A 15539-nucleotide genomic window follows, 5' to 3' on the forward strand; every position below is an offset into this window, starting at 1 on the left:
GGCGAGGGCGGAGTCGGCGAGCACGGCGAGGAGGCCGCGCACAGGGAGCACGGCGAGGCTGTCGACCTGGCGCCGGGCGGGGGGGAGGCTCGCGACGAGCGCGGGGGGGGCGCCCGCATACACCAGCACGCCGCCGTTGCCCAGCCCGAGGTAGAGCCGCTCGTCTGCACAGCGTCAGTCTCAGCGCAGGCACGCGCAGACTCACCGTGGTGCAGCACCGCCGTCACCCGCTGCCCCGTGCGCGGCAGCAGCGTCTCGAGGGTCGCCATGGTGTCGAGGCTGCGTGTGGATGTCGAGAATGTCCGCGGAAACAATGTCGCGGATTCTTCGTTTACTTTTTATTCATACAAACTGTCATCCGTCGCCGTCACATCTCCCACCTTTCGACTTGCCATCGTCGCCGATCCACACTCCGTCACCTCTCGACTTGCCACCCGCAGAGCTCCACTTGCCACCCCTGCGACTGCACAACGCGACGTAAGCACCCGTCCCGTCGTCATCCCACTAACCCACAGCCCCAGACCCACCATGATCTCCGACCACGCCCTCGCAGACCTCGCAAACGGCCTCGGTATCGCCGCCATGGCATGCATCGTTCTCTACCACTTTGTCGCCGTCAACGGCAAGAGAATGGAGGCGTAGTGTAGCTCGCAAGCGGATGTAGCTGCGGAAGAGGATGTATTACATGCATAGAGATTCCAACCTGTCTGCACGCCGCTCCACCGTCTGCCTGTCAACACCTGGCCTCACCCTCGCTCGTCTGCTCTTCTCTTGGATGAACGCTCTTCTCTTGGATGAGTGACTGGAGCGATGCGTCAGTAGGCGGGCTGTAGATCGGGACTGAAATAGGCGCGTGATCATATCCGACGGCGATCTCCAGTCGTCGCTCAAGATTCGCTCGAGATATAACGGACACTACTCCTGCATGACGCTTCCACGTCTGGCAAGCCGGCTCGCAAAGACCATGACACCCGCCGACATCCCTACCCTTTCCCAGCTCTACCGCCATGATCTCAAGAATGCACTCAATCCCACCAAGCCAAAGTATGAGTTTACGAAACAGCTCAATGATCGGGTCTCCATTTGGAGAGGAGATATCACCAAGCTCGAGGTGGGTGTTTTTCTTCCGTCTAGACTAGTCACCTCGCCAACTTTACGCCTATATAGGCCGACATGATCGTCAACGCTGCCAACTCGTCACTCCTCGGCGGGGGCGGCGTCGACGGTGCGATCCACCGGGCTGCAGGCAAGCCCCTGCTCGAGGAATGTAAAAAGCTGGGCGGTGCCCAGACGGGGGAAACAAAGTTTACCGCCGGCTACAACGTGCGTCCTATACCCCCCTTGCAGCTACGGATGACGCTGAAAAAAGCCCCCAGCTACCGAGCAAGAAGATCGCACATACAGTCGGACCCGTCTACCACTCGCACCCACCCCAACGTGCAGCCCAGCTTTTGAAAAGCTGTTACCAATCGTCGTTGGAAGGGTGTAGAGATTCGGGCGGAGGCGTCATTGGGTTTAGTAGTATCTCTACTGGTGTCTGTACGTCAAGAGTCTGGATGGGTGCTGATGCTGATGCTGATGGCAAAATCCGAAATGATAGATGGGTATCCGATCAAGGATGCTACGCATATCGCACTCGAGACAACTCGTCAGTTCTTGGAACAAGATGACTCTGTACGTCGTCTCTGTTTCCCAAACCGCACTGACTTACATACTGGACTGGACCCCACCACAGATTACAAGAGTAATCTACGTCGTGTTTTCAAAAAGGGATGAAGATGTCTATCGGGAGATTATCCCACAGTATTTCCCTCCTGATCCCGAACATGGACATGGAAGTGTGTAAATAAATAAAAAGGTAACGATAAAAAGAAAAGGTAACGATGGCCGTGATGGGAATGGGAAATGCATATCCTTTAGCACCAAAAGATGGGTACAACCATTAAAACTCTGATATACATACGCACACATTTCACAACAACAACAACAACAACACGCAAAAAACTCAACCCAAAACCTTACCGACCACCCACCTGCCCAGGCCAGTCATCACCCCGCCGCCCGGTATCGCCCCCGCCAGATCATCCACCAGGGGACCCAAACCGGCATAGTGGCGGTATCGGGGGTATCGATCTTCGAGTGCGCGGCGGACAGAGGCGAAGAGGAGGGCGTCGTCGACTGCCCACAGGCGGGAGAGGATGAGCAGCCTGGTCGGGGTGGGGCCAGGGGTAGGCATGTCCATCTTCCTACCCTCCTCGCCCCCGCCCCAACATCGAGCCAGCCGCGGTTTCTCCCACATAGGACCTACCACCACCTCGCACACCCCGACCCCTAGGACGGACAGTTCATCCCGCAGTATACGGGCCGTAGCGCTGCGGAGGGATGTCGTCAGGCTGTTCACGCTGTTCACGCTTGATAGGTTTGTCGTTTGAAGGAGGGGGTGGTGGTGTCGATTCATTGAATCGACGTGTCCGCCGGCTGATGAGCCTGCTTGCAACGATGGGGAAAGAATGGGGGAAGGGTTGATGAATATAACTCTTCCCTGACTCTGCTTACCTCTCCCCCTGCCCCAGTACTCGGGCCCAAACCCGAGCGGCGAAACAAGCACGTCCGATAACTCTCTCACCACGCTCACCGGATCGAGGACGTTTGTGCGGTAAATTGAATGCAGCGTCGATTCGGGGGTATTCACCAGCGAATCCCGTGGGAGGAGCAGGTCGGTAGCGGCGGTGGTGAGGGAGGCGGGGTGCGTCGAAAGAGGAGAGGGAGGGGAGAGGGAGAGGTGGGGCGTGGCGGGAGAAGGCAAAGGTGAGGGCGAGATACAGATGATCGAGACGAGGGTTAATTCATTCTCGCGGATATACGCCCTCACCGTCTCGCCCGCATGTGCAAACCTGCCACATTTAAGTTCCTCTCCCTCTTTCCTATCCCCCCCGACATCCGCCAGCTCACCCACTTCTCCTTCACCGCTCACACCCTCAGGATCGACGATGATAGGTACCACCGCACCCGGATGGTTCGGCATCCGCGCACAAAGACGTTTACGGGTGGCGGACCATGTGAGAAGGATGTTGGATAGTGCGTCAGTGGGTGCAGATGAAGTGTCATTGTACGTAGAGATGGAGGGGAGGGGGATAAAGGGAAAGACTGTGTACCCTGATTTGGCGAGGTGAAGCGTAAGGGATTGGCCGGTGGCTGATATCCCAATTAGTCAGTTAGTCTTTGTCCAGCACCCAATGAAAGACACGGGCTTACCTTCACCAGCACCGACAATAACAACGGCCAAACCCCTCCCACTCTCCTCTTCGCTGTCCGGTTTCTGCCGATCTCGAGGTGCAAAGTCGCCTCCGAACCCAACCATGCCGAGCGAAGAGCGGAACCAGTCGTGAAGGACAGAAGCTGTCGTCTCGAGAGAAAGGGAAAGGAGAGAAGATACATCCTGAGTGAGAATCTGAAGGGCTGTAGATGAGAACGATGGGCAGTCTTCGTCTTCCTGCGGGTACACAACGACAGACATGTCAAAAAAGTGGATCAAGATGATATCTGTTATCTATACTTTACGTAGTTCCTTATGAGACACCGATTGGTCGAGATAAAGCACACACACATACATCTTCCCACGGTATCTCACTGTCCCGATCCCCCTAGTTACGAGTCATGTTTCGTGTCTGAATAATAATTCCGTCTCCTCGCTCCCCTTGAATCCACATCTCGCATCTCCAGCTAAAATATCCAAACATGCCAGACAGGAAAGACGTTCACAACTTTGCCGCTGGCCCCTCGCCTCTCCCCACCACCGTCCTCGAAGATGCCGCCAAGGGTCTTTTGAACTATGCCGATACCGGCATGGGTATCTGTGAACTCAGTCACCGAGGCAAAGAGTTCAAGGCCGTCATTGAAGGTGCCGAGGGTAGGTCCCGTTGTCTTTTATTATTATTATTATGGTACACCAACAAATTCCATAGCCAATCTTCGAAACCTCCTTGCCATCCCCGATAACTACACCATCCTCTTCTCCCAAGGCGGTGGAACCGGCCAATTCTCTGCTGTCCTCCTTAACCTCCTCTCCGCCCACCGTCTTGCCCACCCCGTCCCTGCCGAAGAGTTCAAACCCCCTACCATCGACTACGTCTTGACAGGCTCCTGGTCTTCCAAGGCATACGCCGAAGCCCAACGCCTCGTCCTCCCGCCCTTCCCCAACTGCCCAGGCTTTGCGACACCCCGCATCGCCGCGAGCACAAAGGCTACGGGCTGGACTAGATTGCCCAAGCGGGAAGAGTACGATTTCAGTAAAGATGCCGCGTATGTGTATTACTGCGAGAATGAAACTATCAACGGTGTCGAGTTCCCTCCCGCTTCTGCACAGGACTCTGCCTATGCTTTCCCCTTTGACCTCGTCCCTGAAGGCGTCAACGTCGTCGCCGACTACTCTTCGTCATTCATCTCCCGCCCCATCCCCAACATTGAAAGACACGCCATCATCTATGCCGGTGCGCAAAAGAACCTCGGACCCTCTGGCGTCACCGTCCTCATCGTAAGGAACGATCTCTTGGTCGACACTACCGCCGCTGCCAAGCTCGGCTGCGTCCCCGCAACTCCTATTACTTATGAATACAAAATCCTCGCTGAAAACGCTTCTCTCTACAACACCCCTCCCACTTTCCCCATCTACGTCTCTGCCCTCGTGCTCCAACATCTCATCGACGCCAAGGGAGGTCTTACCGGTCTGGAAGCGACGAACCGCGAAAAGGCAAAACTCCTTTATGCGACTCTTGATGCAGCCGAGTCAAGGGGCAAGGTGAGAACTGTTGTGAGGGAGAAGGATGCGAGGAGTTGGATGAACGTCACGTTTGAGATTGTGGGAGAGGGTAAGGAAAAGGCGTTCTTGGAAGGTGCTGAGAAGAAGGGGTTCAAACAACTCAAGGGCCACAGGTCGGTTGGTGGTAAGTCAGGTCTTTAATGGTTTAAACCACAACTGACATGGGATATAGGTATCCGAGCGTCAATTTACAACGCCGTCACCGTCGACTCTGTCAAGGCTCTCTGCCAATATATCAACGAGTTCGGAGAGCAATAGATATCGGGAATTTGATTAGATATGCATATGATTTTATGCAAACGACTTGAGCCTATGACTGTGTTTAACTCTTGTAGATGAGTAATGTTATGGTCGATGCTGTACAAGGAAAGAAGGTACTCCCGGCCAAGTGTGCAGCCAAAAGGGGCAAAAAAAAAGAAAAGGGCAAAAATATGATCCCGGGCGGGATCGAACCGCCGACCTCCTGTGAAGACATTCCGTTGAATGTTAGACAGGTATGGTGACCAACTCCATCACGTGACCATTGTTGAGATATAGGTCGGCCTAGATCAATATCAGCTGTTTCGTGTGAGAAATTACTTTCTTCTTCGTTTGAATGTTTCACTTCCAGATATCTCGCAGTTTCATTTATGACCTTTGAAAACATATTTTGAACCCCGATTTGGCCGATAATTACTCGGAGTATGTCAGGTCCAATGGACCGTTTGCTTCTAACGGCCTTGAAGGGGGAAGACGACCTTGGAGGATACTGCTTTCTTGCTTGGGAGAGCTGGATTACTTTGCCCAACAATCCACAGAGACCATATAACGGGACAAGTCACCAAAGTGCTGATGAATATGAAAATGATTCCACTGACGAAGAAGTGGAGTTCTTGCCGGTCAATTTTGAAGCCAATCCTTAAGATAGAGCAACTAAACGATTTAGGTTTGTAGATGACAGACTATATCTCCCACATCAACAGTAAAATATGTCGCCCAATACTCTCCATAACATAATGTTTTTGATAGCTCACAGCCTTGCGACGCGCGGCATTACTTGAATGACATTGATGACCGCATCAGATATAACAGCAGCGGAGCGATATATAACAAAAGTTGACAGAAGTTTCGCGACTTGCGGCAGAGTGATTAAGGATCTTACGCCATGCCCGATTGAAGAAGAGTGGTATTGTCAGTCCATTATTGATGAGATGACATTCAGTTGAGGCGAGTGGAGCTTGATATCAAGGCTGCTGCTGCGGAGTATGCCCGTCAAGAAGTGGATACGCTGGTGGTTATTAGGAGTGATGATAACTAATGTCTGTGGTTTGCCTGGGCCATGCGACACGAACGAAGATGTGAATGTTGTCAGAATGTTGTACGGTTTTGGGCTAGGCACTTCAGCTGCAGCAGAAATTAAGATGGTCCTTCTGATCTTCTGATTTTTATCAGTCAACTTCCACGTCATCACAGAAGATGATGACCGCGTCGGCGGACTGTCACCTTTTTGTGTCCTTTCGTGCATTCAGGCCTTTTTTTTAATGGTATTGCTACGTCGAGCCTCGCTGCAATATGTCCCAATACAACACCATATGGGCTACCTACGTCTCTCTTGGAGTCCAGGCCCTTATTCCGATTGCTATCGGATCTTTCAAATCTCTGAAAGTACGTCATTTCTGGTCTTTTCAAGTCAACGATTTGGCTGATTCCTTTCGCCTTTGACAGACTCCTGAAGATACTCGACGGCGACTTCGAGAATCAAAAAAGGGTCAGATCTCTGAAGAATATGACGATGAAGATGAGGAGCCTGCTGGCGAGACTTTAACATGGAAGGAGTCTGCGATGTTCCCCATCATGGGCTCCGTGATGCTGCTGGGATTATGGGCGGTCTTGAAGTATTTTGGGAAGAAATGGATCACTATCATTCTCGGAGTGTACTGTAAGTTAATTCCCAGTGAAAATATCGGAATTGACATTTCGTAGTCGGTCTTGCGGGAATGCTGGCTGTACAGTCGGTTAGTAAAAGAGCTGTGTCTGCTATGGAAGACTGAACTGACCCGCAATACTGCAGACATTCTCCTCCATTATAGGCTATCTTCTTCGCGTATTTGGCATCTCTATGACCACCTATCATGTTCGCATCTCTGCAGGATTTAGACGTGCGTCTTCATATACCATCATCAGTGACAAGACCCTAGAACTAACGACTCGCAGAGATCTTTCACCTCCCTACAACCCTTCCGACCATGTGCCTTATTCCTGTCTCTATCGTCCTTCCCCTTCTATACGTCTACTTTGATCGACATTACATATTGAGCAACATCCTCGCCCTTGCTTTCTCTATCGAGACTCTCGCCTTGCTCAAGCTCGATTCATTCTTCACCGCCTTCTTGATGCTGGGTCTGTTGCTTGTCTATGATATCTTTTGGGTAAATATCGTCATTATGCCTCTCTATCCCAATCTGATGTCCTGAAATAGGTTTTCGCGACCCCAGTAATGGTTACAGTGGCTAAAGGTATTGATGCCCCCATTAAGATTCTCGCTCCTAAAACCTCCCCATTCGCTTCTCCCACCGATTTCGCCATGCTAGGTCTCGGCGATATCATCGTACCTGGTCTCGTCATTGCCCTTTGTCTCCGATATGACCTTCATCGCTATGCCGCTTTTTACAAGGGCCAGAATGTTACTCCCAGGAGCAAGTTTGGAAAGCCATATTTTTGGTGTGGCGTGGTGAGCTATGTTTTGGGGTTGGGTGTAACGATCGGGGTGATGCACCATTTTCAGAGGGCGCAACCTGCTTTGCTCTACTTGAGTCCAGCTTGTAGTACGTTCTTTCACGGTTCTTTCATTTTTCGATCGATGTCACACGACGCTAATTGGTCTACAGCTCTTGGGCCTGTTCTTCTTGCATTTTCTCGAGGAGAGATTAAGAACCTATGGACATACGATGAGTCACCAGAGGAGGAGAACAAGCAAGTCCTTGACGATACCATTGAGGCGGCATCGGAGGCGGCTATCAGAGCTCGCGCAGAAGCCAAGGCAGCTGCCGAAGAGACCGTCAGCAAAGGCGAAGATACTGTTGACGAAGCGCAGGACGCCGGAGAACAAAAAGAACAGATGGACGATGATAGTTGGATGAATAACACCGGCGTCATCGCTCCCGAAGGAAAACCTAGAAAGAAGAAGGGTGGGAAGAAGAAGTAGAGAATCATTATAGATGCCGTTGCGTATTCATCAAAAAGGTCACCATATCATACATCCTAGTCTATCGCACAAATAAACTGAACTACCTAACAGACCCTATAGGGGCCAATTTTAATTATTTCTGCAAACTCCTTCTGTATTTGATGAACGCCACCAAGTTTTCATACACCTCGTCACCCCTCACTCTCAAATTCCTTTCTCTTCGCTTATCAATCTTCTTCACCTCGGCCCTGACCTTGCCCACGATACCGCTTAAAACTTGCAAATAATCATTTTCAACAAAAACAGAGTTGAAAGAACGGGTCTCATCAGAGTAAATGTCGATAATGGCGTTGAGCAATGAGACGAGCATTTCCGCCGAGGGGGTGGGGGAGGTGGAGGTGAGACGTTGAATAAGGTTCTGGGTGATGGATTGGTTTTCGGCATTGGAAATGGATTCGCGCATGGCAATACTGGAGAGGGTCTCGACGACTCGGGTTTTGGTGATTTCATCCTTGATGACGTTGATGCTGTCCATCAGAATTTGCACTTGTGGTTGTTGGACGTTCTGCAGTATCTTATTAGCACCCTGGGGGTTGGTAAATTACAAAAAAAAGGCTTACAACTGCCGAAGGATTGACCTTGATGGTACCCCAAACACAACCCAAAGTCATTTCAAGCACCTCCATCCTCATTTCCTGACCTTTCATTTGCAAAGCCTGAGGCTCGGATCCAATCAATTGAATAATGGAAAACAAGCTATCCCATAAGCCTTGCACAGGTACAGAAGCGACAATCTGCGCGGCAGCAGATCGTTCTGCAGCAGAGATGGACGCGACAGCAGTAAGGAGCAGGTTGTTCAAAGCTTCCAAAGCATGTAGGTGCAATATTGAGAGGATAGAGGTGGTAGGAGGGTGTATGGAGGGGACGGTGGAAGCCGGAGGGAAGGAGAGGGAGACTGGGCGGGAGAGTAGACTAAGTCGCTCAGGAAGGTGAAGGTTGGTGAGGAGATGGGAAAGGGTGGCACCGGGGTTGATCTTGACGCCGCTGTCAAACGTTTCCATGTCAAGTTCCGCTCCAGGTTCACGGCCCATGGAAATGAGACCTTCATCATCCATCTCATCCTCGTCCATCGCCGCATCATCATCCTCTTCGATCTCAACAACTTCAGCCGCAGCACCGCCTTCTTCCAGAGTCTCAGCAGCAATGTCCTCCTCATCTTCAAGACCTGCGCAGACATTTGTAAGAACCTCAAGAGCGGCGACGACAGTGGAGAGGTTTCGCTCAATACGTTCAAGAGCGACTTCAGAAGTGGACTTGTGGTCGGTCTTGGCGTTCTTATCGAGGATCTTGACGTCTGGGGGCTACTCCTCTGTCAGCTTGCTGTTCGGGTCTCTCATTGATGCTACTTACGGAATCTTTGACCAATTTATTGACACGTGTGCAAACATCTTCTAATTTGACGTCCAGCAAGCCGTTAACAAGGGGCAAAATCGTGCTCGCAGTCAACGCATTGATGCCGACCTTTTCGTCCGCTCTTGATCCAGCCCTAATGATGTTTCTCAAAATACCGCAGGCGAGCATTCTCCTTAACAATGCCCTTCCATCGGGAAGGTCATCAGCTTCCGAGGCAGGTTCGGCAGCCGCCTTCTTGGATTTAGATTTACGAGAGGCCTCCTTGGCTTTTTGAGCGTTCTCAGCGGGGAGGTGGTCTTCTTGAGCGATAGTGATGAGGCTTTCGAGGGCAGTAGGATGGACGACAAGGGATTTTCGGAAGGGGAAATTGTCCTGGGAGAGTGCAAAGAGAGTTTGGGCTATCCACCAAAACATTACATTAGTTAGTGGAATATGAATCTGGGGAGGAGGAACGTACCTGCCGCGAGGGAAACACCCAAGCCCAGTTTGTCTCTACCTTCAAGAATCATGATCAACAAGCCTTCACAACCCATGGCATTGACATTGGCGAGGGTCTTGGGACCGGCCTCGGCAAGACTCCAGAGAAGAAGGATGACATTTTCGGATAAGGAGAGGAGGTGTTTACGGGCTTGCAAATTGTCATCAGAGTCCATTGTTTCGCCAGAAAGGACAGATGTGATGGTGGTTGAGATCTGCAGTGCTTGTCAGCCCATCGATTTCGAAGCAGAGTGGAGACATTGTACATGCCTTGCTGATGAGAACGCCCAAATGAGACATGATACCCTTATTGGCCATCTCTCCGCAAAGTTCCCTTCCGCCATCGATAGCCAAGTTCCTATGACCAAATATTCATCGGTCAACGTATCACGATCATAAGATTCTGTATACCCACCTGAGAGCCCCGGAAGCTTCGACAACAACTTCATCAACACTGTCGGACAATCTCTCGATTAATTCTCCGACAACATTCTTGCCCTGGAAGAGTCGTCGGGTAGCAGCGTCGTTTTGAATGAGATTCGAGATAGCAGCGCATGCCCATGTCCTATCAGCATATTCTGGAGATCTGAGCTAATTCCCCAGAGACGTAAGGTTAGCAACAAGCGCAGGATCCCTCTGACAATTTAACACACCTTGTTGAGGATGGGCAACATCTGCTTCTCCTTCTGTGGATCAGCCTTGCCTTCACCCTTCCCAGAGCCGAGATGGGAGTCAGGAACTCGGACGGGATTGTGCCTCCATCCTTGTGTCTTCTTCTTGACTTGAGCCTTGCCCATTTTTAGATTGAATATGCTCGAGATTGTGGATGTATAGATTGCTTATTGAAGTTTTGAAAAATGGCACGGGTGGAGGAACGATGTGGAGGTCAATCACCGTGGGAAAAAATGCCAACTAGATTTGTTGATTTTCGAACATTCCAAGGATTGGCCGCTCAGCTGGTAAAGATTTTGCAAAGTAACTTTTGCTAATCGAGAAATACAACGCCCCTGGCAGAACGACAGCATGGTTCAGGAGATAACCGAAAAAACTATCAAGACAGGAGGTGATGATCTCGATGACGGCCTTGAACTCGATCCCGACCTCCTCGCATCTTCAGATATCGAAGATGCTGCATCCGACGTTGCATCGGAATTTGACGGCGGGGAACAGCGGGACCAGGCGTCAGAGGATGAGAGCCCATTAGTACTTGAGGGGGAGGAGACGGAGATTGCTATGAGCCCTGTGCCGGAAATGAAGAAGAGAAAAGCCGAGGATGTGGAGAATGAAGGAGAGCAGGACGAAGAGGCGGCGAAGGCTGAGAAGAAGCGAAGAAAGAAGGAGAAAGAAAAGGAGCGAAGAGCCAAGGTATGACCATATTTTATAACAGCGGAAAAGATGTGCACTGACATGCCATACTGCCGTAGAGAAGACAAGGTGCTGAACTTGTACCATCAACGACCGCCCCAACTCATCTCGCTACCACCGATCTGTCCTCCGTCCTCCTCCGCTCTATTCGAGAATCATTCCCCTCATCCTCTGCTATCGAGATTGAAGAGGTCCTTATTCCCCCTGCCAACCTGCTGGAACCACCAACATATCCGGCACCCAAGGCCGACCCAAGCAATGCGTTCAAACCTCTTCAGCAGAGGATTTCTGAATTGACGAAGGGTAAGAAGGAGCCCAAGGGAAATGGAGCGCCCGCTGTTATTGTCCTTGGGATAAGTGGGCTGAGATGTGCGGATATCGTTAGAGGAGTTAGAGGTGTTAAGGGGAAGGGTGAAGTAGCCAAGGTTGGTATTTTTGTGAGCCAGACATTCTGACTATGTTACTCATTTTCGCATAGCTCTTTGCCAAACACTTTAAACTCGCAGACCAGATCAAATATCTCGAACGGACAAAGGTGTCTATCGCAGTTGGTACTCCTGCTCGAGTAGGCAAGCTTCTTGCTGAAGGTACGTCCTCATCTCTCATCGACTGCTTCCTGCTTTTATATTTCTTGATGGGCTGCAGGCGCTATCAAGATCTCGAAAGATACCGTCCTCTTGCTCGACATTGGACATCAAGATAGCAGTACGTCGTTGTTTCCTCTCGATCTTGATGAGCGTCGGAGCTGACAAACATTGCAGAGACAAGAACACTTCTCACTCTTCCTGAAGTAAGAGATGAACTTTGGAAATCAGTTTTCAGCGGAGCGGCAAGAAAGGCGTTGCTCGACAATGGAGTCAAGGTTGGGGCATTCTAGATAATATCAAATTGCGCTATTGTGGATGTACGTTACTTTGTAACTGTATGTTCTTTGACCTTTGTGATACCACCAGCAGCAGGTTTTCCTCCTGTACGTACCAACCGGGATTATTCTTTGTCGCGCAACGAACAAACATTGGCGCCAACGATTACTACTAATCATACGGTCTTTCAAGCACTAAACCATGGCCATGGGTTATACTGTTTTCGTGCATCCAAATATGTGCGCCATGCATGCACAAGAGGTAGCAAGCAGTATTTTGTACCAAGCTAAAAATATTCCTTCTTCCACTTCCTGCCTCCACCACTTCCACTAGTAGCTAGGTCTCTACATCATCTCTACGTTAGCGTCATCATACGTCCAACTGACGACAGTAATTGCTGCTTGTTGCCGTTACCAGATTGGTGCGATAGTCACCTCTTCGGCAAGCCATTGGCTTGGTACGGATTTTACAATTACGCTACAGCAAAAGTATTCACACCCCACGCCCTTTCGCGTCCTACCTCCTCGAGCTCTGGGGGAAAGAAAAAAAACGATAAGCAAGCGAAAGCATCTTAGCGTCTAGTGTAGAAAACTGCCTGCCTACTAGCGTCTTACAAAGAGGACAAACGTAGAGATAACTTATCTCCATGCACTTCTTTCCGACTGCTTCGGATCGAATAATAACTGGGAAGAGTGTGAACGGCTTGGTTTTATTTTGACATACCCGCAATTGTCCTTTCGGAAATAGATGGTGATGATATGATGATGATATTATAATGATGATATGATGATGGGCACTGACTTTCAGAAGAAAGAAAAGCGGAAGAATCTTCCACTTCCTCCATCCTCAACTGTCCTCTACATGTTTCTCTTCTAAGCCACCTACCTGCACAAGGTTCTTCAAGCAGCAAACGGCAAGATCCAGGAGCTCATTCTTGAAATTCAACTTAGAAATGATGATGGCAATCCTTTGTGGAAGATCCTTTGACCGAAGCCCCTCCTCGGTGAGCCTTGGGAATTCGGGGATCTTCAGTTCTAAGCGGAATGCAAATCTTTAAGGGGTCGCAGCCAGATAGAAGAATGCCCATGGGTCATCGTTCTATAAAAAGCTAGATCCTTAGCCAGGCGTCATCTATCATCCGTATATTTCATCGGGGTTAGGGGAATGCAGAGCTGTCCAAAAATGTCAACTTCAAGCGTTCAAGCAGGAATGTACGCTGTTTTTAATCATGTATCTTGTAAGAAAACGATTTGGCCCAGCAGAAGCGACTAACGCTCTTTTCCTTCATGTCCTCATAAAAAAGTGGTGGTTTCCCTCGTGCGCCACTCGGTTCACCTCCTCCAGCATACATCCGGTCTCCTCCCCTTCCTACTCAGAGGATGGTAACCACAAGCCAACCATTTAATAAGTTGCAAAAAGCCAAGCAAGGCCGACAAGGAGGTGGACGAAGGGAGAGTTACGACGTGTCTAGTGGCGGTACTGTTATGGGAAGCGAAACTGTTTTAGCGGTAGCGTGAGCATATTCTCCTTATTCCTCTTTATTACGATAAGAGTCCTCGTTGATCATCTCGTCCCTCTCCTAGTCATTCTGGCATAGACAGGTCTCCTGAAGAAGCCAGTTCTGCAGCCGGGGATAAAGGTAACTGCAAATACGAGCGATGGTATCCCGGCGACGCATCACACAGTGGTCGACCAGCATGGTGGAATAGAGTATTGTGTTGTGGTTATGGAATGGGGTGCTTGTTATGCCCTTGTGGAGGCTTGACTTGTCGGCATGTAACGTAGTTAGGGGTTAGTAAAGGTTTGAAATTGGGACAGCTGCCTTATGGATAAGACATAAATAGGACCCTAACCAATAGGCAAGTGACATGTACATCTTAAGGTACGCCATCATTCAGGTCTGTTACACATCCTCCCTATCATTTTGCTGCAGTTTCCTCCCTGACGGGCTTCTCGACGGGCTCAAACACCCCACCTTCCAACTTTCTCCTCGCCTTTCCAGAGCACATGCCCCTTCGTCCTTTCATCTCGACGTTCATACTCGTGGAAAGCGGGTTTACTTCTAGTTACCTTTTTCCTTCTAGCTGCTCTGACAGGGCCGTCGAGAGGATCTTGATCTTGTGCAACCGAGCTTTCTGTTGGATTATTGTGGTGAGCAACGGGTGGGGATGGGATAGACAGGAAGGCGGAGCATGTGAGACATGTTTGGTTTGTCTTGTTAAAAGTGTTTCGGTTGGCTAAGGATTGCAGAGACTCAGCCTGATGTATGACCGAAGAGTTAGGAGAAACTCACGTCGATTTCGTATACGACTTGTAAGTCCTGGGATGAGGACAGTTGAGCAAACCCGGCAAATAGACCTCTTGAGCGATGGGTCACTATTTGATATCAGTGTCGTGCCATCACATCATGGACAAGTATGCAATCTCACAGTTTGAGTTGATTGTGCACGACCATAGTTTTGGTTTCTCTCATACCCATCCTTGCCAGCTTTTTGAACGCTCCTTGATCCCCTGCACGCTCGACCGCCCGTCTCTTACCCTTTCTATCCGTCACCAAATGTACATCTCCATCTCCAACAGATATTGATGATGATGGTCCTGCACCGCCGCCGACATCCTGCAAAAAGATGGCAGCCTGATATGTGTAGTTAATCCGCTGAAAAAGATCTTTGTTGAGGATCTGAGGCTGGTCTGGCTGTCTAGGGACCTGCGGCTGCTTTTTGGGGCTATTTTGCTTGGGTTGTTTAGCCTGACTGGATTTGGAAGTATTAGAGCCGTTGTTGACCATGTTTTGTGAGGAATTTATGGATGATTATAATAGAATAGCGTATGCAGAGTATAGGTTTGTTTTGAACTTCTTCGCGTTTTGAGAGGCGGCTGTCTAACGCGATTTTGGCAAGGTTGACTTTATTGTTCTCTCATCTTATCTCGGTACATTGCAAACCTCATTTCTTTTCGTCTTTTCTCTCACTGCGCTCTAAAAATGCCAGGCGCCAGCTCGGAAGGTAGGTACACCCCAAAAATCAATATCAATACGTAGGACAGTGGATCAGAGCTGACCGGCTGACATCAACTGTCGTCGCAATTCGTCAATATCTTTGTAGTGGGTGCTGTCGACAATCCGTTGGTAGTGGATAGTTCAGACTCGGACGACGATCTCTCAGTATTACCGGCAAATGGAAGAGGTACGTTCCAAGCTCACCTATCATGGGCGAATTGCTGACATCAGTATCTAGTCAAACCGAGTGATGGTAAAGACCGGTCATACAAGAAGTCGTTGACGTTCATGAGAGAGTCTAGTAAGATTATTATGCCAGTACTCTATTATTCTACTAACAAACAGCATCACAGCCGTAGTAGACTTGACACTGTCGGACTCTGATGACGCCGTCGAATTCGTTAATTTCCCTCCCGGCCCGAATTCGACTCCCGATCG

The 15539-nt window shown here is 49.9% G+C and overlaps 7 protein-coding genes and 1 non-coding gene across 8 annotated transcripts; 4 read left to right on the plus strand and 4 right to left on the minus strand.

Moving 5' to 3' along the window:
- Window positions 1–964: 964 nt before the first annotated feature.
- On the plus strand, window positions 965–1846 carry CNBL0610 (hypothetical protein; the record flags this gene model as incomplete). Its single annotated transcript, XM_767353.1, has 5 exons — window positions 965–1111; window positions 1168–1323; window positions 1377–1539; window positions 1601–1674; window positions 1736–1846. 5 exons carry the CDS (start codon window positions 965–967, stop codon window positions 1844–1846), a joined length of 651 nt encoding a protein of 216 aa, XP_772446.1.
- Window positions 1847–2005: 159 nt separating this feature from the next.
- Window positions 2006–3517, minus strand: CNBL0620 (hypothetical protein; the record flags this gene model as incomplete). The annotated part of the gene is made up of 2 exons (XM_767354.1): window positions 2006–3195; window positions 3256–3517. The coding sequence occupies 2 exons, from the start codon at window positions 3515–3517 to the stop codon at window positions 2006–2008; spliced, it is 1452 nt and encodes a 483-aa protein (XP_772447.1).
- Window positions 3518–3738: 221 nt separating this feature from the next.
- On the plus strand, window positions 3739–5077 carry CNBL0630 (hypothetical protein; the record flags this gene model as incomplete). The annotated part of the gene is made up of 3 exons (XM_767355.1): window positions 3739–3910; window positions 3966–4943; window positions 4992–5077. The coding sequence occupies 3 exons, from the start codon at window positions 3739–3741 to the stop codon at window positions 5075–5077; spliced, it is 1236 nt and encodes a 411-aa protein (XP_772448.1).
- Window positions 5078–5251: 174 nt separating this feature from the next.
- CNBLt020 lies at window positions 5252–5341 on the minus strand. The gene is given in 2 exon segments: window positions 5252–5288; window positions 5303–5341. It is a non-coding gene; the product is annotated as a tRNA-Val (tRNA).
- A 1029-nt stretch (window positions 5342–6370) lies between these two features.
- On the plus strand, window positions 6371–8003 carry CNBL0640 (hypothetical protein; the record flags this gene model as incomplete). Its single annotated transcript, XM_767356.1, has 7 exons — window positions 6371–6463; window positions 6524–6737; window positions 6782–6813; window positions 6870–6957; window positions 7013–7227; window positions 7278–7623; window positions 7687–8003. 7 exons carry the CDS (start codon window positions 6371–6373, stop codon window positions 8001–8003), a joined length of 1305 nt encoding a protein of 434 aa, XP_772449.1.
- A 115-nt stretch (window positions 8004–8118) lies between these two features.
- CNBL0650 (hypothetical protein) lies at window positions 8119–10672 on the minus strand (the record flags this gene model as incomplete). The annotated part of the gene is made up of 7 exons (XM_767357.1): window positions 8119–8550; window positions 8606–9346; window positions 9396–9796; window positions 9856–10090; window positions 10146–10233; window positions 10291–10466; window positions 10529–10672. 7 exons carry the CDS (start codon window positions 10670–10672, stop codon window positions 8119–8121), a joined length of 2217 nt encoding a protein of 738 aa, XP_772450.1.
- A 226-nt stretch (window positions 10673–10898) lies between these two features.
- Window positions 10899–12117, plus strand: CNBL0660 (hypothetical protein; the record flags this gene model as incomplete). The annotated part of the gene is made up of 5 exons (XM_767358.1): window positions 10899–11240; window positions 11300–11665; window positions 11719–11827; window positions 11886–11945; window positions 12002–12117. The coding sequence occupies 5 exons, from the start codon at window positions 10899–10901 to the stop codon at window positions 12115–12117; spliced, it is 993 nt and encodes a 330-aa protein (XP_772451.1).
- Window positions 12118–14065: 1948 nt separating this feature from the next.
- Window positions 14066–14891, minus strand: CNBL0670 (hypothetical protein; the record flags this gene model as incomplete). The annotated part of the gene is made up of 3 exons (XM_767359.1): window positions 14066–14340; window positions 14397–14479; window positions 14533–14891. 3 exons carry the CDS (start codon window positions 14889–14891, stop codon window positions 14066–14068), a joined length of 717 nt encoding a protein of 238 aa, XP_772452.1.
- Between the last annotated feature and the right edge of the window lie 648 nt (window positions 14892–15539).

This window comes from Cryptococcus neoformans, chromosome 12 (genome assembly GCF_000149385.1).
Source record: "Cryptococcus neoformans var. neoformans B-3501A chromosome 12, whole genome shotgun sequence".
In the NCBI taxonomy this organism is placed as follows: domain Eukaryota; kingdom Fungi; phylum Basidiomycota; class Tremellomycetes; order Tremellales; family Cryptococcaceae; genus Cryptococcus; species Cryptococcus deneoformans.